The 24,846-nt window shown below is 35.7% G+C and overlaps 1 protein-coding gene and 1 pseudogene across 1 annotated transcript; one reads left to right on the forward strand and one right to left on the reverse strand.

Moving 5' to 3' along the window:
- Window positions 1–611: 611 nt before the first annotated feature.
- On the reverse strand, window positions 612–24,312 carry LOC113185425 (NXPE family member 1-like). The gene is made up of 5 exons (XM_026392569.2): window positions 24,207–24,312; window positions 8,241–8,971; window positions 5,763–5,824; window positions 1,500–1,712; window positions 612–1,147 (listed from the first exon to the last, which is right to left on the reverse strand). Exons 1-5 carry the CDS (start codon window positions 24,303–24,305, stop codon window positions 612–614), a joined length of 1,641 nt encoding a protein of 546 aa, XP_026248354.2. The 5' UTR covers window positions 24,306–24,312.
- Window positions 14,291–16,767, forward strand: LOC113185426 (serine/threonine-protein phosphatase 4 regulatory subunit 3B-like; annotated as a pseudogene).
- Window positions 24,313–24,846: the final 534 nt, after the last annotated feature.

Raw genomic sequence — 24,846 nt, forward strand, 5'->3', positions numbered from 1 at the left:
CCTGTGATCCAAGAATGATTTTTCTATTGCTTTTTTTTTTAAATTGGGGAAAAACCAAAAGAAAAATAATATTTCTTCTTGTGTATAAATTACATAAAATCCAATATTCACTGTTCACTAATAAAGTTTTATTGAAACATAACACATTCATTTATTTACATGTTGTCTGTGGCTGCTTTTGCATTGTAGTGTATAGAGGAGTAGTTGTGACAGAGGCAGGATAGCCTGCAGATTCCAAAATATTTATAATCTATATAGAAAAATTTAGGTGACTATTTTAGAATGTATGACAAGCATATGTTTACTTTTTAAAAATCCTTTCTGTTAGTTCAGCCAGGAATAACAAAAATCATGACCCAAACTTGCCTAAAGTGTAACAATATTTATTATTACATGCAGAAAATCTCAAGGCCTGTCATAATCATTATTTATGTCTGATTTTCTTGGTTTAGCATCCCATCTCCCTTGTCATTGTCCTTAAGTATCTTTCTTGCCCAAATGATTTTTTAAAATTTGAGTTTCTTAGTCCCTAAAATGAATAAAACTTAGTTGACAATACACATGGCATTATTTGTGGAAGTTGGTTCCTAGTGAATTTGTATATTTATGCTTTAGCAAATGTAGTTTAAGAACATGTTAATCTGACTTCCAATCACAACATCAGGTGGGTGGAGATTATTGGAGGCGTATGCAATGGTCATGTCCCAGGCATCAATGACACCCACATTGAGATCTTTGAAAATGTCATTCAGGGTAAGATACTGAATGTAACCATGGAAGTCTCCAAACCTTTCTGTTTCTAAATGCATCTCCCTGATATTTTCTGTCTTAATGATCACTTTAGTGTCTGGGCTTCTTAGGAATAGTCGTTCAATAGCTTTCCGAATACTAATGGCCCTGCGAATGAAAAGGTCAATAGGGAAAGGTCTGAAGTGTTGGCCAAGTGTAATGACAATGGCTGTGTTTTTGTCACCTGAAATCTGGTCAATTTCCTGAGGGATATAACCTGCATCTCTCACAGAGTGGAGCTGAGAAGTGATAAAAGGATAGATATGTTTTTTCCATTGTATCTGAGTATGTCTTTCAGCATCCAGAAGCAAATATTTCTTAAAAAGTCCAGTTCCATGAAGATCAAAAAGTTTCAGGGCTGATAAAAAATAAACAGATCTTTAACTTGAAGGAAATGATTAATATATTTTTAAAAGAACATTCTATCATGTATAGTACCTATCTAGAATATTTTTGTTGGGAGCAAAATATTTTGTTTATTCCCTCGTTGGAGAAGACTACCAGTTCACATATGTGAAAATTCAATCAAATTGTAAAGTTTTTATTGAAATTTAAAAGGGAAACAACCTGTCTTATGAGAGTATGAAAAATATACTCCAAATTAAATGTCTGAAATACAGAATGCCTCATGAAGTCAAAAACTAAATAGCCCAAGTGAGAGAAAAGATAGAAAACCTGAACTTCCAAAAGAATATAAAATAATTACATACTTTTTGCGACTCTGGGTAAGTAGGAGATCCACTGACGCAATGTTGAGTCTCCCAGGAGGTAAATGAGTTTTCCTTTCAAGCAGCCATCGATGTTATTTTTATCTAGTTGAATCTGGTCACAAAATGTTGTTATCCACTTTTCTTGTAATGTGTATCCACCAGGGACCGGAATCTTCATTCCAATTTGGCATTTCTCTGAGCTCTTTTCTTGCTCTAGTAACAGAGATCCTGTGGTGAGTGGTGTTAGTGGCATGTGTCCTATACCCAGCCTCCTCTCTTCGTCCTTCCCTTTCCTGATCTCTTTCCCTCTCCCTATACTCTTGTCTTATATGTCTTACTAGAGGTATTTTTTGATCACCGGCTTTGTTTTAGGCCCAACTACTCATTTTGAGATTTTGAATTATTCTGACTCCTCCCTATTCATTTTCACCCACCTGTGGTCATGAGCTAAGTCTTGATGTGGTTTCCTGTCTTTACTATCCCTCGATTCTGTAGTAACTTAAGCCTGTTCTCTAATTGAATGATGTTACTGAACTTCCAGTTGGTGTCCTTGTTATCCAACCAATTACCTTTGTTCCATGAATGAATGAAAAATCTTAATTTTTCTGTTTAAAAATAGCTTTAAAATATGTGCACATTATAAAAACTTCAAGCAATTTAAAACACCTAGTTTGACTTAATGTTTTTTTCAATATACTTTACTAAAAGTAACATGCAGCATCTAACACAAACCAATATTGTAGCCTGTTACATTGGAACCACAGGATCTACCATGGTCTGCCCTCCCAGGTATCCCATGTGGCAGAGCAACAACTCTTTGCTATGGCATAACAAAGGTTATCAGGTGTCTGACATGTTTCTTTTTGCCATTCTCTATGCTGTTTTCCCACTGCCCAGCTAGTGTCTCATATTTTAGGTTTCATTTTTTTCTCCCTCCCTCCCTCCCTCCCTCCCTCCCTCCCTCCCTCCCTCCCTCCCTTCCTTCTTTCCTTTCTTTCTTTTCCAGAGCCTCATGCATGCCAAGTAGAGCACTCTACCACGGACCTATACGTTCAGTAGTTATATTGTAGGTTTTGTTATATTAGCATTTCTGTACCAATACCACTTACTAGATTAGATAGGAAATAAAATTTAATGTTGTAAGAATGGCCAAAAAAAAAAGAATGACCAAAATAATGTCTTAAAATTGGAAATGTATTTGTTCCTCATAAACAGTTCCAGAGTGACTGGGTCAAGGTTAATGTGATGTTATATGATGTGAGGAACACTAGTCTCTTTTGTCTCGTTGTTCTACCCATTGCTAACTAATGGCTTCAATTTATCAGTCTAACATGGCTTGCTATTTCTCAGATTTTGTCTGCAGTTCAGCTAGTAGCAAGGAGACAAATGGAAGAGGTGGTAACATAATGCTTTTAAAGGCACTCTCTAGAAGTTTACCAGATCACTTCTATCCATACTCCTTGAAAATGTGAGTCATGTCTGTAAGTAGCCACATGGAAAGTTACCAACAGGTCTAGCTAAAATAATGGTTTCTTTTACTAATGAGTGATAGGGAATGAATATCAGGGGATTACCAGCAGCCTATTCTTTTCCTTCCTTATTTTGTCCCTCACAGGCCTTGAAGTCTCTGGTTGCCTGTGTCCACAGAATAGTACTTCATTACATGTACATGTACAGTACATTTGGCCCTCTTTATTTATGGCTCATGTATCTATACATTCAACCAACCATGAATGTAAAATACTCAGAAAATATTTTCTTTTCTGTATTGAATATGTAAAGACTTTTTTTTGGTCATTCTTCCCTAAACAATACAACATAATAACTATTTCCATAGCATTTACATTTTATGAAGTATTGTAAATTATCTAGAGAAAATATAACGTATATGGGAGTATATGGGTAGGTTATATGCAAATACCATGCCATTTTATATAAAAGACTCGAAATCCTTCACTTCCCAACCTCAAGAACTGTGGAAAATAAATTTCTGTACACTTAAGAAATAAAAGAATAAATAATAATGAATTTGAGCATCTGCGGACTGTAGATTTGTCGAAGTTGGATTCTGAAGCCAATCCCCTAGAGAAACCAGGGACAATAAGCATTTGTAACCTGTGGACTTAATGGCAAAGTGGTGCTGTTGACTCAATTGGAAAATGTACCTGGATAACCACTTAAATCTTGGCTATTCAGCTTGTTTACAGGAGTTTTTATAATCCTGTGATTCGGTTGGAATGTCAGTGTGACATGATTGGGCTTCTAGGAGGCTTGCTAGCATTGTAGCCTAGATGGTCGAATACTATAACTCTAGAAACTTGAAATCAGCAGTTACTAAATATTCCCCATTCCAGTAGTTACTGGCATATGTGAGAAGATGGTATTTAAGCATATTATTGAAAAGCATACCTTATATAATATTTATGCATCAGTGTATTCATTTTCTTATGATTACTATTACATTCTAATTGAGTTATAGAATAGGCTTGATAGTTTAAACATGTGGTTAATAATTTAGAATTGCATCCTCTTTTTCATTGGCTTAGAGATTGTGGTAGGGTGACAATGGCACCCAAAAGAGATTTTCTGGATGTGACTGGAAAAATAATCCTGGATTATCTGGGGGAGGGATTCCAGTCTAACATCATTAGTCTTCCGTAGTGGAAGAGGGAGGTAGAAGGCGAACCAGAAAGATGGTGGTATGGCTCTGGAGGTAGAGGATTGGCTACAAGGAAGGAGGGCAGCCTTTAGAAGATGAAAAGGTACAACAGATTCTTTCTTAGAATTTTCAAAATGGAACACAGGTCTACTCTATCTTGACTGTAGCTCAGTGAGACTGATGTTGGGCTTTGGAAGAATAACGCTAAGATAAAATGTTGTTCTTATTGAAAGATACTTTGTTATAGCAACAATAAGAAACTAATGCAGAGGAAACTGACATCTTTCCAATATGAAGTCATCCCATCCAGAGACAGTATGTTTTCTTCTACGTATAAATTTTATTTAAATTCCTTAGTAACATTTTAAATTACTTTTCTATAGGTAATAATTGTTTTTTTTCAGATGTAAATTTGCTTTTTAAAACACAAGAAGGATCATATCACTGCCCTCCATAGTTGGTCTCTGTGGATTTCTTTAGCCTTTTAAATAAACACTAAAATGCTTAGCAGAACACTTGAGAACCTCCATGATTTAATATATTTCTCTTTTTCTAGCTCCATCCTTTGCTACATTCCATTATATGCTTATCCTACTGGACTGTTGAATAAGGTCCACGATAATTTGGCTCATCAATAGAGTAATCAGATTAAAAGATTTTTCAGATTTAAAAAATGTCAGGAAGAATGCTAAATTAGAACTGTTTCTGGTAAGGAATACTGTTAGAGTGTATGCCATGCAATAGTTTTCCTTTATCTCAATGTATGTATGCATAGGCAATTAGAATTTACTTAAATTTAACTGATTCCCTGCATTATTTTTACTTAAATCTGGCAATTCTACCCATGACATTTATGTGGTTTCTCTGACTACATATTTCTCTGATAACCCTTCAGGGCTCAGTCAAATGTTAACTTAAATTTAAGTCCTTTGGCATTTTGCTGTCATCATGCAGTTGGTAGATTAAATGTTTTTTTAGATCACAAGCTTACTGAGCATTTAATTTATACAGTTTCCATAATTCCTCATATCTGTTAGACCCTCAATAAACATTTGCTGAATAGAAGAATAAATATTACAAGAAAACATGAATAACCAAGGTTACCAGTGTTATTGGTAAACTCAGGTATTATACAGTTATTTTAAAGCTAAGGTAGTATAAATATTTTTCTTTCATATGTATCATTGATTTGTATATTTCATTAAAATATTTAAAAAGTTGGAAACCCATATAAAATTGTTAAATGCATCAAGTAAAGATTGGAGGTTATGCTAGCATAGTTTAGGAAATCAAAAGCACAATATTCCTACTCTGAAGTTATGGGTATCCATCAAAGACATTTGCATAGCACCTCAAACTCTGAGAGATGAATGTAGGATACTTTATTTTCTTCTTTAGGATAAACCAAGATGAAATCTGTTATAAACAGAATTTGAAATAATTTTCTTAAATTGATTTCTCCCTATAAAGTCTGGTATGATTGAGATCACCCAGACCTGCTAGGGATATTGCTCCAGAAAAGTATAATTAATAGAGTTAATACTGATTAATTTCCCCCTGCATAAGAGACATACCAGACAGCACCCACCACAGAATAGACTTACTGTTACAATGGGAGACATCAATATGTTTAAGGTCTTTCATCATTTCAACTCCCACTTTGGATCTTAAAAAACAAAACAAAACAAAACAAAACAAAAACCCAATAAATTAGCCTGTTGTGTGTCCACTTGCCATAGACAATATGAATCACCTGCTTATAAGTGAAGGGTAATTTTTAATTTTCTATAACTGAAAACTATTATTTTTGTTTTAAAGTTTAGACATATTGAGTATTGCAAATGAATTAGGATTTTGGAAGACTTTCTTTTTTTATGTTGGGGATTTAACCCAGGGCCTCAGGTAAACTGGGCAATCCCCCTTCCAAGGAACCACATTCCCAGCCCATAGAAGCCTTTCAACCCTACTGAGAGTATCTGAAGTCCAGGACAACTCTATTCATCTGCTGCATGCAAACAGTGTATGCTAGAATGTTATATTCAAGTCTGTGAGGTTTCTATCTGTTTCTCCTTTACATATTCTAGTTAATATACTATTTTTCTGTGAGCTTCTAATTGGCCAACTTTTGTCAGTTTTATCCCCCTTAAGTTCTTTAACACAACTGCCAAAACACCATTTCCAATTGCAAATGTAACTGCATTATTTTTTAAAGCCCTTGATTATCTCCTGGAATCCTTATCATTGCACATAGACCTCTTGTCACAGATCCCCTGCTTCCCTCCTTAGCCATGTTTCCTGTTATGTTCGTCTTCAATCTTTTCTAAATACTTTATTTCTGAATATTTTAAGATTTATGCATTTGTCTGTATCCACTGCTGACTCCTTAATGTCTGTCAGAATGGGTGACAAATGTCAGAATGGCAAAAAGCAGTGTTCAGTCTGAAACATGAATGGGTGTATACAGCATGTCTTTTCTCCAGTTATTGAAAGACTACCTATCTCTTCCTGCTTTGATACCCCTTATTACCTCTACCTTCTCTTGGATTCATTTTGTTTCGTGTGTGTGTGTGTGTGTGTGTGTGTGTGTGTGTGTGTAAATGGAGGCAGGTAAGAAGGTTAAGAAGGTTTAAGAGGAAATTGGGCGCTCAGGTGCCAGATTGACAGATTTAAGAGGTATGCTATTCTCTATTATGAATGTCTTTCAGGTCCAATCCCATAAAGGGAAAGGTGTCTTCATCTTAACTGAGACTTAGGCATAAGAATAGTTAGTGGAGAGGAAGACATTTGATGAGTTGCACCATTGAGAAAATGGAAGGAAGAGACATTCAACTATATTTTTACTTTTGCAGAAGTGAGTCATGGACAAATGATCAGTAGCCCAAACTCAAATAACTGACTGGGATTCTGAAATATGTTATTTTTTCCATGTTTGTTGCTTACTCTTACATTTTCTAAAAAAATTTTTGGAAAGCTTGACTTTGAAAACTGTTAAGAAAGAGATTGTTCTACTCTAGTATTTCAATGTCATACAGGTAAGGGGATACATTTTGGCATAATGGAAAGTGAAAAGAAGTAGACAGAGTCTTACAGAAAGTTAGCAAATGAACAAGGAACTCTGTGAGTGATATGTGTCTCAGGGTTGGCTCACAGTTCTGAGATTTGTGATAACAGTTTCATTTTGCAAAGAAATCCTCAAAGTGGTGCATGAAGAAACTCTGATGGTTCATTCTAAGGAATGAAGTATTTTTCATCTCAGTAGAGAACAAGGAGACGAGGAAGTGAGTATCTGTTTGTGAGGGGGGGAGAAAGGCATGGTGTGGCTACAGCCAAGATTGATAGGGGAGAGTTGTGTAACAAGGTTAGAGGGGGATATTCAACCAGGGCTTCCAGGAACGGATAGGTTACAACATAGAGAGGTAGAAGGACTCCTCTCTCCTAAGCAATGTACACTGAGGCGTCTCTGATCGTGAGATCAACTGGAGATGACTTATAAGAGTTGGCTTTTTAGAAAGGTTGCTCAGGGTGCAGTGTTGAGTGGGTGCAAGGAGGGTATGATTGATGATGTGAGGGAGACCAAGCTGGAAGCCATTATAGTCACATAGCTGAGATAATGATGGTGGTCTCAACTTGAATAGCTGCACTGGACATAAGGAGAAATGGATGAATGCAAAAGACACTTAAATGGCAGAATCTGTGGAATATGATATGGGAGGTGAAGGAGCATGATGTTATCATATATTCATGAAGGAATCTTATTCAATGGAACATCTATCTATTCTGCAGAAAGGTTTTCTACTGAAGGTGGAAATTTATTAAAATATATTGCTGAATATAATAATGCTGGTTTTTACAAGAAGGCATATATGTTATGGAGTTCCATATTATGCTGCTCCCTTTTATTGAACAAGTTAAGGAAAATGAAAGGTATTATGTGCACTTGTGAACTTTGAGCCCTCTGAAGATACCAAATATCTGATCAGAACCTCCAACAGAGGAGGTCTCTGAGAGGATAAGTCAGTATTGAAATGGGTGATGAAGCTCTGCCCAGGGGAACCTCTCATTGTATTGAAAAATGTACTCACTTATGGAAAAGGCTTTTTTCCTTGACTGAAAGGTAAGAAATTCTTCGGTTCATTGTGCACACATGGGTCAGGGCCTCACAGGGCATATGTTGAGGCTTCGTGCAGTAGAAGGCTTCCTGGTCTCTCCCGTACAGGTAGGTGCACAGTTCAGAGCTAGAGTTTAGGGTCAGGCTACATTCAGTAATGACTTGGGAGGTGCCATTAACAAATTTACCTTTGAAAATAATTTTATCATAGCCTTGGTTCCTTGCCCTCCAGAGAGCTGACACCCCTTCACTGGGGTGGATGAGCAGGAGAGACAGGGAGACCTGGCCCTCCCAGAACAGAGTGAAGCTGACAAGGTAGGTGCCATTGTGGAAGTCTGTCACCTTTCCTGAGGCGCCTGCCTTCAGGGCTGGGGAGGACATCCTGGCCCTGAGGAAGTCCCCTCCATATTCTTTCCTGCGTCCCAGGTGGTCCCTGGCCTCCAGGAGAATATCCAGCTGGTCCCCCCTGCAGTATGTGTCCCTAGGGTTAAGGATGGTGACTGTGCTCTGGGTGGCACTGGTGGTGGTGTTCACATGGGTGAAGGGTCTGGGTGGGATCAGCTGGTGTATTTTCTGTAGGATTTCCTTTATTCTGAGTTCAGTTTCTGTTGGTGATTTTACCAGGCTCATTGGTATTTCAGGACATGATTCCTTGGAGATGTTGCAGTGATATAAACTGATGGGTACATTTATAGCAGACCAAAGCTGAAATGACAACAAACATAACATACTATTCAATGAATCTGTTCCCAGTAATGTTTACTTTTAACAAATTTGAGTTCACCTATTATCATCCATATTATTTAAATGTTCTGATAATTTTTCATAAAATTAAACCATTTACATTTTTACCTAAATATTTTAAAGAATGCCTGAGTAATTATAAATAAACATATTCAGTCTTAGATATGTAGCTAAAACAATACATATGAGTAAAAATTTTTACTGGGAGAAAATCTTTACCACATACACCTCAGAGCATTAATCTCCAAGATAAACGAAGAACTCAAAAAATAACACCAAAAACAAAGTACACAATTATAAATGGGCTAAGGATCTGAACAGACACTTCATAGAAGAACAGTCGATTAGCAAATATATGAAAAAAATGTTCAGTATCTCTAGAAATTAAGGAAATGCAAATGAAAACTACATTGAGATTCCATCTCACTCCAGTCACAATGGCAATTATCAAGAATACAGCAACAATAAATATTTGCGAGGATGTGGTGAAAAAGCTATACTCATATATTGTTGGTAGGACTGCAAATTGGTGCAACCACTTTGGAAAGCCGTATGGAAATTCATAGAAAACATGGAATGGTTTACCATTTACCCCAGTTTTCCCACTCCTCAGTTTATATCCAAAGCACTTAAAATCAGCACACGACAGTGATACAGCCACATCAATATTTATAGCAATTAAATTCACAGTAGCTAAACTATGGAACCAACCTAGGTGCCCTTCAACAGATGAATAGATAAAGAAAATTCAGTACATATACCCAATGGAATATTACTTAGCCTTAAAAAGGAATAAAATCATGACATTTGCCAGTAAATGGATGGAGCTGGAGAATATTGTATTAAGCTAAATAAGCCAATCCCAAAGACCCAAGGCCAAATGTTCTGTCTGATATGCAGGTCCTAATTCACAATAAGTGGAGCAGGTAAGGAAGAATATAAGTACTTTGGATTAAATAGAGGGAGGTAAATGGAGAGGAGGAGGATAGGTGGAGGAAGGATAGTAGAATGAATCAGACATTTCGCTATGTGCATATATGATAACACGACTGATGTAATTCTACATCATGTACAACCAGAAGAAAGAGAAGTCATACTCCATTTATGTATGATGTGTCAAAAATGCATTCTGTCATATATAACCAATTGGAACAAATAAAAAAATTAATGCTGGTTCTTCTTTTCACATATACCGTACCTTTAATAGCTCATTTCTGTTAGTTCTATTCAATCCATTCATTCATTCATTCATTCACTCCTTTTAGTTATACATGACAGTGGAATATATTTTGACATATTATACATACATGGAGTATAACTTCCCATTCTTGTGGTTGTATATGATGTGGAGTTACACTGGTGGTGTATTTATATATGAACACACAGAAGTAATGTCCGATTCATTCTACTGTCTCTCCAATAGTTCTGTCTTAATATATTTTTACCCATGTATAACAATCTTTCCCATCACAGTTTATCATGATTAATTTATCTCCAGGATAATATATCTCCCTGACTATAGTTTCCTCAAGGGTGAAGATGTTCTTCAGGCTTTATGTCCTTCTATCTCTGCTTTTTAAAAGTTGTAGCTATGTCAATTGTTCTAAAGCAAAACTCTATTCACGTCTGCCTCCACCTTAATCCCCTTTAATGTCTTCTCATGACTCTTGGAATAAGGTCCAATCTTAACATGGCTTTATGCTCTGGCCTGTCTTTTGCAGCCTGGTTCTTCCACTTCCTCCTATGTTCTCTGTTTTAACAAGATGAACTGCTTTTCTGTTTTAGGAGATGACCTTCCTTTCTTGTACTTCTTGCTTTTTACTAATACTATCTCCTCTTCCTGCATTGGTGGCTACCTTCTTCTTTTCCCAAACCTCCTAAACATCTTTAACTTTTCATTTAGAAATCATCTAGATGTGCTCAAATTTAGTGGTTTCTGAATCTTGTTGATAATCTGAAGCAAATGTCACACTTTTTTTTTCTTTCAAAACATGGATTCTCAGGTTGCAGTGCAGGTCAACTGAATTGTCACTAAATTGCAATCCTGGAGGATGTATTTTTCAAACATTTCACAGACATCCTGTGTTCAGATAAGGTTGAGAACACTGGTTATAAATCAGTGATTGTCAACTGCCTCACATGTAAGAACATCTAGATTTCAAATCTAAGCAGTACAAAAAATCCTTGCCTGACTCCTCTGTGGCCCACCCTCAATCAGTAAAACCCTGGTGGTTGGTAACACAGTGACATAGTAAACCAAAAGAGACTAGAAACCAAGAAATGAGATGTAACTAAAATATCGATGAAGGGAACCTAAGTGCAATCTTTGAGAAAATTTAGAAAATTGAGAAACCTTTGGCTAAGCCAGGCAAGAAATAGAGACACAAATATATAAAATGTAAAAAAAAAACATACTTTCATGTGTATTTGTATTTTATGAAAGCATAAAATAAAACCTTAGTACACACACTATGAGATAGAGAAGTAGGATAGAAAATAACTATACAGGGCTGGGGATGTGGCTCAAGTGGTAGCGCGCTCGCCTGGCATGCGAGCACCATGTACAAACAAAGACGTTGTGTCTGCCGAGAACTAAAAAATAAATATTAAAAAATTCTCTCTCTCTTTAAAAAAAGAAAATAACTATACAGCATATAAAATGCTAATAACAATATAATCATGATTAAAATATTTTTCCATTTAGCACACCTCCTAAAGTCACAGGCTGAGGAATTTTTATTTCAGAGTACAAATATTTTTAACTTGTATAATGAGAAACACTTTATACTAAAATTGATAAATGCAGTAAAGGGAGTAAAAGTTTTCACTCATGCACATGGTCTTCAAATTCTCTCTCCATGAGAGTATGTATGTGTGTGTGTGTGTGTCTGTGTGTATGTGTATTTGTGAATTTGTCATGATTGCTTATGAACTGATTCAGGATTATAAAGATGGGCTCAGGAGAAAAATTGTTCTGTATAAAAATTGTTCTGTATAGTTTATACATATACTTGTTATAATCCATTAAACCTTAATGGATTAAGACAACTCTTGTGATTTTTCATTGTTTTCAAACTTATTTGATGGGAATTGCACTGTCCATCAGCATCAGACTCACAAAGGTAGAAGATAACTTCTCAGTGAGGTGACAATAATGTTAGAGAGGACAAAGTAGACTCCAGACTCATCACTTTATACATCAGTTACTGACATTAGGGCTACTCCTACTCTCCCTTGCTCTAACAGGAGCTGGAAAGTGATCATTACACTTCAAGATTCCACAGTAGAGGTCCTGTTGCTGAGTGATTATTATAAACTAGCCAAACAACAGAGAATCTCACCCCACACGATCTAACCCCACTTGAGCCTAAATATAGCTACAATTCATAGAAGTGGGAAAAGAAAATCACCAACACAAAAACCATGCTTCAAGGAGTGACCAGAGGGGAATTTCATATCCTCCCTTGACATCTAAACATATTTCAAAAACAGAGAGAAATCCTAGAATTTGAGAAAACCCTACACATGTAAGAAGCTGTGTATAAAACAGAAAGTGGAATCCATCTTCAATGATGTGTAAGTCCAGGACCTCTGAAAAGATGAGGAAACAGGCAAACAAGTCTCCCCTCAAAATGTGGAACATAGAGTCCCACAGATACAGAAGTAGATGACATTCCAGAGAAGATTATAAAAAACTGATTAGTCAAATGTTAGATGAATTTGAAGAAAGTCTAAGGAATGAATTAGGAGAGCAAGTTCAAGGAGATGAAAGACTACTCAAAGAAATAGAAATATTGAAACTAGTCAGAACTCCTGGCAATGAAAGACACAATGAATCATATTAAAAATTCACTTTAAAGCATCACCTACAGGTTAGATTGCATAGAAAATAGAACTTCAGCCCTTGAAGTCAGAACTTTAGGCCATGAAGGCAGGATACATGAATTTGAATACATGGGATACAATAAAGAGAAAAATATTAGAGCATGAATGGAATATATAGGAACTCTGGAACAACATTAAGAAACCCAATCTGACAATCATTTGGATAGAAGAGACTGTGGAGATACAAACTAAAGAACATTTAAATGAGATAGTTACAGAAAAGTATTTCCATATCAGAAATGAGATAGACATCCACACACCAGAGCCAAAGAGGGTACCTATAAGACATAACCAGAAGAGATATTCTCTAAGACATAATCAAAATGCATAACATAAAATAAGGAAAGAAGAATAAAAACTTCAAGAGACAGACATCAGGTCACATTTAAGGCAAACCAATAAGGCTCACTTCAGATTTCTCAATCCAGGCACTAATAACAAGGAGGAGCTAGAATGAGATATTCCAAGCTCCAAAAGAAAACCACTGCCTTCCAAGTTTATTATACTCAGCAAAGCTCAGTTTCAATTTTGAGTGGGAAATAAAAAAAACCTCCCAAGACAAAAATAGAGAACAGAAATTCATGACTACCAAGCCAGCACTCTAAATAATACTCAAAGATAAATTTCACACAGAGGAACTAAAAAACAAATCCCAAAGCTCCAAATAGAAGCAGATCAATAAAAGAGTAATCTGTTGGGACAAGTGCATGACCTACTGCATACATGGCATACATTAAGGGCGTCTGAGTGGCAGGCCATTCCCTTTGTTCAGGTGGCTTACCCCTTAGGCACAGCCCTGGGCTGTTAGGCCATGTGCTGCAAGTCCCTGTGTTTGCTCCAGGGCCCACTCCAAATGGTTGCTGCAAGGGCAGTTAGGAGACATTGTATTGGTGGCTGCCTGTAATCTGCTTAGCTACTGCCTGAGTATATACACATGGTAACTGTGCAATAAAATCAGACTTGATTAGCGACTCCCCAGCCATGCTTTCCTCTACCTGTTCCATGGACCTCCTTGCTGGAGGAGAGAGAGCCCTCGCAGTAATCTATACAAGAATGAAGACAATATCAAATATAACAAAAAGTCAAATTGGAAGGAAGCCACAAATACATTCATACTAACACTGAATGTTAATGGTCTTGATTCACCAATGAAAGACCCAGGTTAGAAGAGAAAGGCAGAAGGAATCGGGTTTCGAGATGGCAGATCTGTAGTAGTTACCACAGCAGCAGGAGAGCAGCGAGCTCTGGGGGGCAATGGGACAGTGTGTGTGTGTGTGTGTGTGTCTGTGTGTGTGTGTGTAGGTGTACGGGGCTGAAGTAAGAGATAACAGGACTCCGAGTGGAGGGGTCTCAGTGGCTCTTGTCAACCCTTTTCGTGGCTGAACCTCTGGAGCCATGGCCTCTCCAGAGGTACAGCCACCACCACCACCACTACTGTCTCTGAAGAGTGAGGGTCTCAGAAGAGGTGAGTGAGGAGGCGGTGGGCGGAGCAGTGGGGACAGCAGCCACCACATTGGATTCACAGAGTGAAGGTTTATACCCTGAAGGAAGACCAATAAAAGGACAACCGAGGCACCCACCACGTCTCCTCCATTTACGTGGAGGAGCTCAAAAGGATGTCGCTGCTGGTTTGTGCAGAGTCCACTGGATCACTACTCTTAGAATCAAAGATAAATCCGAACACTGTATATCAGAAACAACAGGATAAGTTAATTGTTTGGTCAGAAGCTGAGAACTATGATCTGGCTCTAAGTTTTCAGGAAAAAGCTGGCTGTGATGAGATCTGGGAAGAAATTTGTCAAGTTCAAGGTAAGGACCCATCAGTAGAAGTCACACAGGACCTCATTGATGAATCAGAAGAAGAACGATTTGAAGAAATGCCTGAAACCAGTCATCTGATTGACCTGCCCACGTGTGAACTCAACAAACTTGAAGAGTGCTGACTTGGTTACCTCAGTTCTTTCCTCACCTATCTGTAGGGAAAAGCTGGTTCTGGCCTCGGAAAATGAAGGCTGTATTAAAAAACTACTGCAGCTATTTCAAGCTTGTGAGAACCTAGAAAACACTGAAGGCTTATATCATTTATATGAAATTATTAGAGGAATCTTATTCCTAAATAAGGCAACTCTTTTTGATGTGATGTTTTCTGATGAGTGTGTCATGGATGTTGTGGCATGCCTTGAATATGATCCTGCTTTGGCTCAGCCAAAAAGACATAGAGAATTCTTGACAAAAACTGCAACATTTAAAGAAGTTATACCAATTACAGACTCTGAACTAAGGCAAAAAATACATCAGATTTACAGGGTACAGTATATTCAGGACATCATTTTGCATACACTATCTGTTTTTGAAGAGAATTTTCTTTCTACTTTCATTTTCTTCAACAAAGTTGAGATAGTCAGCATGTTGCAGGAAGGTGAGAAGTTTTTGTCTGAAGTTTTTGCACAACTAACAGATGAGGCTACAGATGATGATAAAAGGTGAGAATTGGTTAATTTTTTCAAGGAATTTTGTGCATTTTCTCAAACATTACAACCTCAAAACAGGGCTGCATTTTTCAAAACTTTGGCAAAATTGGGAATTCTTCCTGCTCTTGAAATTGTAATGGGCATGGATGATTTGCATGTCAGATCAGCTGCTGCAGAAATATTTTCTTATCTAGTAGAGTTTAGTCCATCTATGGTCTGAGAATTTATAATGCAAGAAGCCCAGCAGAGTGATGATGATATTCTTCTTATTAATGTAGTAATTGAACAGATGATCTGTGATACTGATCCTGAGTTAAGAGGTACAGTTCAGTTAATGGGACTTCTTTGTACTCTAATTGATCCAGAGAACAAGCTGGCTGCACCACTTTTAACTAATCCTTCAGAAGACAAATGTGAAAAAGATAGAATAGTTGGATCTAACAAAGACAACACAATTTGCCCTGATAATTAACAAACAGCACAGCTACTTGCCTTAATTTTAGAGTTACTTACATTTTGAGTGGAACATCACACAAACCATATTAAAAACTACATTATGAACAAGGACTTGCTAAGAAGAGTCTTCGTCTTGATGAATTCAAAGCACACTTTCCTGGCCTTGTGTGCTTTTCGCTTTACAAGATGGATAATTGGCCTTAAAGATGAATGTTACAATTGTACATCACCAAGGGAAATCTTTTTGAGCCAGTTATAAAGGCTCTTCTAGATAACGGAACTCGGTACAATCTGTTGAATTCAGCTGTTATTGAGTTGTTTGAATTTATAAGAGTAGAAGATATCACATATAGTTGAAAACTTTTATAAAGCACTTGAATCGATTGAATATGTTCAGACATTCAAAGGCTTGAAGACTAAATATGAACAAGACAAAGACAGACAAAATCAGAAACTGAACAGTGTACCATCTATATTGTGTAGTAACAGATTTTGCAGAGATGCGAAAGCCTTGGAAGAGGATGAAGATATGTGACTTAATGAAGTTGAGGAGGACGAAGGAAAAGCAGTTGTGGCACCAGTTGAAAAATCTAAGCCAGAAGATGATTTTCCAGATAGTTATGAAAAATTTATGGAGACAAAAAAGCAAAAGAAAGTGAAGATAAGGGAAACCGTCCCAAAAGCGCATCTTCTGGTGGCTTCAAATTTACTTTCTCCCACTCTGCCAGTGCTGCTAATGGAACAAACAGTACAAACAGTAAATCTGTAGTGGCTCAGACAAGACCAGCAAGTTCTAATGGGTCTTCTTCCAAAACTACAAACTTGACTACGTCAGTAACAGCCACCTAGGGAAGTTTGGTTGGATTAGTGGATTATCCAGATGATGAAGAGGAAGATGAAGAAGAAAAATCATCCCCCAGGAAAAGACCTCGTCTTGGCTCATAAAATATTTACTGGGGGACTCCTAACGTGTGGTCTTCTTACTAAAATGCTGCAACTGTTCAATGATTGGAAAAATCTGAATTAGGAAGCTTTCTCATTTGAACTTATAAATATACGAGGAGTAGCGGAAGATCCTCAGTATATCATCTAGGAGAGTTTAACTCTGTTTAAAACAAAAAACAAAAAAACAAAAACAAACAAAAAAACCCAGGATTCACAGGAACTTGATTGCTTTCTAGTAATTAAGGGGTTTGCCTTTTCAGGCTGTAAAAAAGGAAAAAAAAATTTTAAGTAAAAAAAAACAAAACAAACAAACAAAAAAAAGGCTAGTTACCAGAATCTGGATTATAGTTTCTCAGCAAGGAAAGTCTCAGGTTTGAGGGAAGGAAAAGGTTGGTAAAATAATGCAAGGTTGCTCTGGGGGGTATCCAGTCTAGAAAAACATTACAACGCTTCAGTTGCAAACCCAATAACATTACTTGTATAATGGTCCTGGCCATTTTGTTGTTTTAATCAGTTGCCTCTTAAAAAATTATGGAAAACAAATAGAACTATAAAAAAAGAAGTAGTAGTCAAGATTTTGGGACAATTTCTTTGAATACTTCACAGAAATTCAACCTTTTGAGTAGTTGGAGGGAAATACACCCTGTATTACAGCACCCATTATATTTTCTACACCAAGAATTTTCAGTATGTATTTTGACAAAAATAAGCTGCACTCAAAATGGATAGTTTTGTTAATATAATTTTAAAATCAGCACTTTTGAGATGACAGCAGCCAAGAAAACAGTTTGTTAGTATTCCATAATGATCCTCTCCAGAATCTTGGGAATGGACAGAACAGAATGTTTTTCATCAACCTACCAGTATAATCTTTTGTAGAAGATAAAGTCTGAAGTCCCTTTTTGCTTTGTTAGTAAAAAGTGTTTATCTTCAGAGCTGCAGGCAAGTATTAAAGCATAATTTATAAAACTAATTTAAAAAAACAGTGCTGAATTATAGTATTTAATATCTAGAAGCCATTTTGATCCAAGGAGTTAAATGTCAAGTCACATGCAGTACAGGAGACTTTTCCACAAGCAGACAAGGGTGTATGTAATACAAACACTGCTTTTTTAAAAGACTAAAAGCACATTCAATGTATGTAAAGGAATTTAAAATAACAAATTGAGGCAAAAAATTACAATGTTTTATTTTTAGAATAGCAGTTAACTGTAAGTATTTTAATGTTAGTTTGCTCATCTATGTTCTGAGATCATGCTGAGATGAGAAAAATGTCCCCAAACTACAATTTAATGCATTGGGAAAAAATAATCTAAAAATAGTAATTCTAGCTACAGTCTTTAGATCACCTTTGTAATGTATTAATGGGTCTATTTTTTCCTTGAATAGCTTAAACTGAAGCAGTTTCTTCTGTTTTGGAGGTTTTGTAGTTAAATTTAATTTTGGCTATTGTTTGGAAAAGATGGGCAATCTGTGTAGATATGAAGTATAGTTTTTCCATAAAACAGATGTTTATTTTGTATTAAAAATACCACTGTACTTGTTTTACATCATTTGTATACATGTGGTGATATTAATGCTGAACTATAAAATTCAGGAATTAAAATGTAACCCTGTTTAAAAAAAAAAGAAAGACACAGGTTAGAAGAATGGATCAAAACACAAGATCCAACTGTATGCTGCCTATAAGAGATTCGTCTTATAGGCAAAGACACCCATAGGCTGAAGGCAAAAGGATGGAAAAAATATTCCATGCAGACAGACCCTAAAAACAAGCAGGAGTAGATGTTCTTAAAGGATATTTCAGCACAAACTGATAAGAGAAGACAAGGAAGTTTGTTACATCGTCTTAAAGGGAAAAAGAAGATATAATGATAGTAAATTTTTATGCCCTAAATGTTAACACACCTAATTTCATAAAAAATACTCCATGACATTAAATCTCAGATACCAACACAATAATATTAGGTGATTTTAACACATCATTATCACCAATAGGTCATCACAACATAAAATCAATAAAGATGTTTCCAACCTAAATGATACTATAAATCAAGTGGATCTAAAAGTCATCTACAGAATATTTTACCCCCAAACAGCTAAATTTAACTTTTCAGAAATCCATAGAACTATTTCCAAAATAGACTGTATTCTAGGTCACAAAGTAAATCTTGGCAAATATAAAAAAAAAATCGATATTACCCTTCTGCATCCTATCAGATCATAATGGAATGAAACTAGATAGAAATCAAAAGGAAGAAAAGTAACAATATAAGCGCATGGACATTGAACAATACTCTTTTTTCCTGATTTTTTTTATTGGTACATAATTTTTACATAAAAGGATTCATTTTGACATTAATGCATGGGATATAATTTGCTCCAAATTAGTAATCGGTACTTACCCTTGCCCTCCCGACTCCTCCCTCCCCACTCCTCCTCCTTGTTAATATTAGTGTCTTGTGGATATATATAATGATGAGTTTCACTGTAGTATATTCATATATGTACATTGGAAAGTTAGTTTAGTTTTATTCCTCTGTTTTTTACTTATCCCATTTCTTTACCCACTCTCCCAATCCCCTACTTCTGCTCCCCTGACCTTTTATTTTGACAGAATCCTCCCCATGGTTTATTTTCTGTCTCTCTCTTATGCACCCCTGCCCCCTTTTAGAGTAGCTTCTGCATATCAGAGGAAACATTCCACCTCTGACTTTCTGGGTCTGAGTTGTTTCACTTAGTATTATAGTCTCCAGTTTATTAATTTACCAGCATAACATAATTTCATTTTTTTATGGTTGAATATTACTCAATTGTGTATATATACCACATTTGCTTTAACCATTCATCCATATAAGGGCACCTGAGTTGGTTCCATAGTCTGGCTATTGTTAATGGTACTAAAATACTAATGTGGCTTCCTTCTTATAGTATGCTGACTTTAAATCTTTAATATAGTGAGAAGTGGGATAGACTGGTTATATGCTTTTAAATGAAGAATGGATCAAAGAAGATACAAGAGAAGAAGTCAAGAAATTTTTAGAAATGAATGAGACAAGAGATAAAACATATCAAAATGTCTGAGATAGTACAAAAGCATTTCTAAGATGAAAATTTTTACCGTAGTTCCTACATTGAAAAATAAAATAAATAAGCTTAAGCACCACCTCAAGGCCTTAGAAGAAGAACTAACTCCAAACTCAGTAGAAGACAGAAAATAATTAAGATGAAAGCTGAAATTAATGAAATTGAAAATTAAAAAAATAGCCAGGATCAATGAACTAAGAGCTAATTCTTTGAAGAGATAAATAAGGTTGATAAACCCTTAGCCTAAGTAGGGAAAAGAATGGCAGAAAAGACCCAAATCACTAAAATTAGAGGTGAAAAGGAGATATCACCATAGACCACTCTGGAATCCAGAGGATATCAGAATTAACACCCACCATTCATAGCCTGTGGTAGTGGAAACTGGAGACCAGGGGAACCACTAGAGACCCTTCACTGGAACACCTCAGAGAGTGGTGTCAGCCAGAATAATTCTACACCACAGATCACCTGTGAAAAATCCACAACCAGAGTTCCTGCATTCACAGTGAACTATCAGGATCTTCACTACTGTGAAAAGATCCAGGAAAGGGGACCAGGTATAAGGTGATCCCCACAGCAAACACAGGGGCTCTTTAGAGCCTGCATTCTGAACTACTGCACACAATAGACACAGACAACTTATAATACTGTAAGTATCCTGAGCTGACAAACCAGAAGCTGCTGGTGGGAGTTTCATAGCAACTAAGGAATTGGCTCCTGTGCCCCTGCAACTCAGGAGAGATCCACAGCCAAAGACTAATGGACATATGCTAAATGTCCAAACTCCAGTGAAATTTAAACCAAGATTCCACAAAAATTTTCTTCATCTTTACATGGTATACCATAAAAAACTCTAGTGTCAACTTGGATCATATAAATAACTCATTAACTCAGTGAAGATTTTAATTACTTTTAATCACAGATGAGATAGTTTGCAGTTGAAGTTGAATCAAGTTAATCATTGGCCAGTACAATCCTGAGGAGTAAAACAGGATCCAGAGTCCCTACAACATAACAGTTACAATTCTAGTATACAATTAAAAATTACTCAGCATAGAAGGAAACTGGAAACATAATATTTCTCAAAGGATGAGACAATTGATGGAAACAAACACTGAAAAAAGATGTTAGAATGATCAGACAAGGGGGTTGGAACAGGTATTATAATCATGCTAAATGAGGTAATGAAGGGAAAGATAAAAAATATCAGCAAGATGGAAGAACCATTTTAAAAGAAATGAATTTTACAACAGAACAAAACAATATCTAAATTAAAAATATATCTTTTAGTTTACTATTTATACTACTTCCTTTCTAATGTTTTTTTGCAAGATCAAGTTTATGTTCTGATGTTATAGATATTTACTAATTTTAGAGTGTTTGATTTATAAGTTTCTGAAATAGGCATAATAAATTATTTACTATGGCTGTGACATATCAAATTTAGCATGTAACTCTAATGTTTTCATTTTTGAATGTGGGTATTTAGCTAGGTTCATCCTAATGTATGGTGATTTTTTTTGGTAAATTTTTCCTTGTGTAGCATAACATTTTATTATTATTGTGTTTTTTCTTAAATCTATTTTTTACATATTAACATTAATATTTTTAGCTAAAATTCACTGAAGTAAAATATTTAAGGAATGCAAAGAAAGGAATATGAGGCAGGAATTTTAAAAGAAGACAAATGACCTCTGATAAAAATCACTAATTTTTTTGAAGATGGTAGTAATAGGAGATTATTTGTTCTGAATCCTTCTAAAGAACCTTTTAAATAAGACTGAACTTTAATCAACTATACATGACAGCAAAATGCTTTTTGACTCACTGTACATAAATGGGGCACAATTTTTCACCTCTCTGGTTGTATATGAAGTAAGGTCACACCATTTGTGCAATCATACATACACCTAGGGTAATGATGTCTGTCTCATTCCACTATATTTCCCATCCCCATGCCCCCTCTATTCTCCCCTTTGCCCTTAGAACAAATTAAAAAAGAAAAGAAGGATATTTTCATATAAACACAGAAAAATCTGTCTCCAGTAAGAACTGCACTAAAAACATATGCTAAAGAGAATTCTTCTGGGGGAAGGCAAAATATCCCAGATGAAAAACATGGAAATTGAGGAAGAAAAGAATAATAGTAAATAGTATAAATATATGGGTAAAAAATTAAAAGTACATTCTGGTGACTAGTATAGCCACACCATATTTTCTACCCTTCAGGTTTTTATGATATATATTTTAATTCCTTTTATTATGAACCTATCTTGTCTTTATATATAACAATTTTCTTGCTAAGAATCTGTAACTGGGTCTTATTTTGTGTCCATTCTTAAAATTTAGACCTTTTAATTGGAGTGTTTTAAACTCTTTAAATACAAATGTCAATGAGTTTGGGTCTAATTCTGTTGTAATTGTCACTTGTCCCTGTTTATCCCATTCCCATTTTGCTTCTCTGCTTCTCCATTCCTTCCCTGTTTTTGAATTGTTGGTTAATACTCCATTTTACCTCTTTGACTTACTAGTTGTATATCTTAATTTTTTAAATAGTTGCTCTAGGTGTTACAATATGCATCTTTCTTTAAATAAAATTAATCTCATGGAAAATGCAAAAAAAATCAGACTGAACTTTAAACAATGAGAATGACTGGAAAGTTTAATATAAATATTTGTGGTAAGAACTAAATATCTATTAGCTTACAGGAATAATTCTAATTGATGCTTACAAGGAATAAAATACATACACAATGGTTGTGTACTCTGAGAATATGGATGCAATACTACCATAAAAATGGTTGGACAGTAGAGAGCGAGGTGAAAAGTAGTATTAATTTATTAATTGCTTTATAATAGTAACGGGAGTAAATCACTTAGCACAAATTTGTTATAAAACACTCAACAAAAAGAAATTTACATATTCTACCCATAAGCTATTCTCTAGTGCAAAAACTAATAATTTACTTAAAGTGTAACAGTAGAGGCTTTGCCACCAAATCAGACATGAGACAAATAAACTTCCTATGTTCTATTACAGTTTAATGTTGGACTGGAGGTATTTTCTAATGTGACTGGACAAGGGAAAGCAAATAAGTTGTTGGAATTGGAAAGAACGAGGTAAAATAGTCTTTCTTTTCAGATGCATGGGATATTTTTATGGAAAACCCCAAAGTAGAAATGGAAGAATGGCTACAGGCAATAGAAGGACTGAGCAAAAAGGCAGGTAATACATTTAATGTATAAAAATTGTAGCTTTCACATGTGCAGACAAAACCAGAGAGAGGGTCAAATGGAACAGACGATCTGGTATATGGTTGCCAAATGACAGCAAGATATTCAGTTATACATTTTTACATGTGTCTAATATTTACATGAGGAAAACTCAAGAAACCAAATTGAACAACTGGAAGGGGAACTACTTTGTTAGACTGAAGCTATTGTTTCTTGTAAAATTAATTTATATATTCAATGAAATAGAAATACCCTGAATATTTTCTGGACCAGGCAGGTCAATTAGAATATTTACTTGAAAGGATAAATAAGAAAGAATAGCCAGAAAATATGGGGAAAAAGATATCAAGGGTGGTGTGTTAGCCCTTTTAGATATTAAAGTTTTCTTCTAAAATTTCTCTTAAGTATATAGAGTAGAATTGGGATATGGATAAAAAGGCAGTGGAAGAGAATAGAGAATGAAAATAGATCTTATCATAGAAATTTAGTGTGATATAAAGGCTGAACTCAAAATCAGTGGAATGTAGATGGAATTTTACTAAGAGGAATAGAATAACTTGATAGCCATAAGGAAAAGCAAAACTAGGTAAATATCACATACAGTTTCACAGCAAATATCAAGTGAATCAGATGTATAAAAACAAACAATAAAATTATACAAAACAAAAATATAAGAAAGCATGGGTAGACTCCCTTTATAAGTTTGTAGTGGAAAATCTTCTGAATAAATTTACCAGAAACAACAAAGGAAACTGTATTACTAAAACATAACTTTTGCACGAAAAGTAAATCATAGACAAAATAAAAAAATAGCAAACTGGAACTATATATTCAAGAAACTTATGCACTCAATTGGTACAAGTACTCACTTAGTGACATGGAAGGTTGTGACCTTCTCAAGGGACATTTATGGCATGTAGAAGGTAGAATTCGATTAGATTGGATTGAGGATGAATGAGAAATAAGAAAATGGTGACAATGTCCCTCTGAAATGGGGTAGAGAAGGAGAGAAGAGAGCAGAGTTGAAGTGGGAGAGAAGGGGAAGGACTGATTTACAGGTTCTGAGTTGATGGAGGTCACAGGTGGAGGTTTCAAACCAAAGAGAAAATTGTTCATACCTTTGTGGAGTTTTGAGAAATTACAGACGTTATCCAGGCGATGACTAAAAGAGATATCAACACCAGCAGCATTTTCTGAAGCACTGCATTTGAGGACATGACGAGAGTCCTAGGAAAGACAACACAAGACAGAATCATACCAAAAGTGAATCCCTCTGTACACATTATTTTATTTTTCACCTGCAATTAGCCCCTGAGACTTTGTTCCTCTTTGCTGAACCACTTTCTCTCTCTTACCAACCAACCCACAGCACCAACCCCTTTGCCCACCTGTTGGTTGTTCCTTATTCAAGTTTTACTTAGTTTTTTTGCTTCCTCCTTCTAAGACCCTGAAATGGGAGGCAGATGTCCATTTTATAATCTCTCATTGCTCTACAGTTTCTTAGTTGTAGCATTTACCACAGTTTCATAGACCTCCATTAAAAGAAGAAGCAAAAATTTTAATTCATCAGCCTGTTGTTGGGGGGAGACTTGAGATAGCTGATAAGACCACAAGAAAATGTTTATGTTACAAAACATAATCTATAAATACCTTTAAAGAAAGTTGGTTCTGTTAATTTGTCAGGTAAGCTGGACAGGTGACTTTTGTTACCACTGGGGATTTAGTAAGAAACAAAAAGGGAAACCTTTACATCTTAGA

The sequence above is a fragment of the Urocitellus parryii genome, chromosome 4 (genome assembly GCF_045843805.1).
Source record: "Urocitellus parryii isolate mUroPar1 chromosome 4, mUroPar1.hap1, whole genome shotgun sequence".
Taxonomy (NCBI): Eukaryota; Metazoa; Chordata; class Mammalia; order Rodentia; family Sciuridae; genus Urocitellus; species Urocitellus parryii.

What these genes read in the sequence shown, in the direction of transcription:
- LOC113185425 (XM_026392569.2), bottom strand. Translation starts at nt 24,305, where the DNA reads ATGTCCTCAAATGCAGTGCTTCAGAAAATGCTGCTGGTGTTGATATCT. An exon ending in GAAAAAAGCCTTTTCCATAA is followed by an intron (nt 5,825 to 8,240) that starts GTGAGTACATTT and finishes TTGTTTTTTAAG; the next exon opens with ATCCAAAGTGGGAGTTGAAA. An exon ending in CTTACCCAGAGTCGCAAAAA is followed by an intron (nt 1,148 to 1,499) that starts GTATGTAATTAT and finishes ATTTTTTATCAG; the next exon opens with CCCTGAAACTTTTTGATCTT.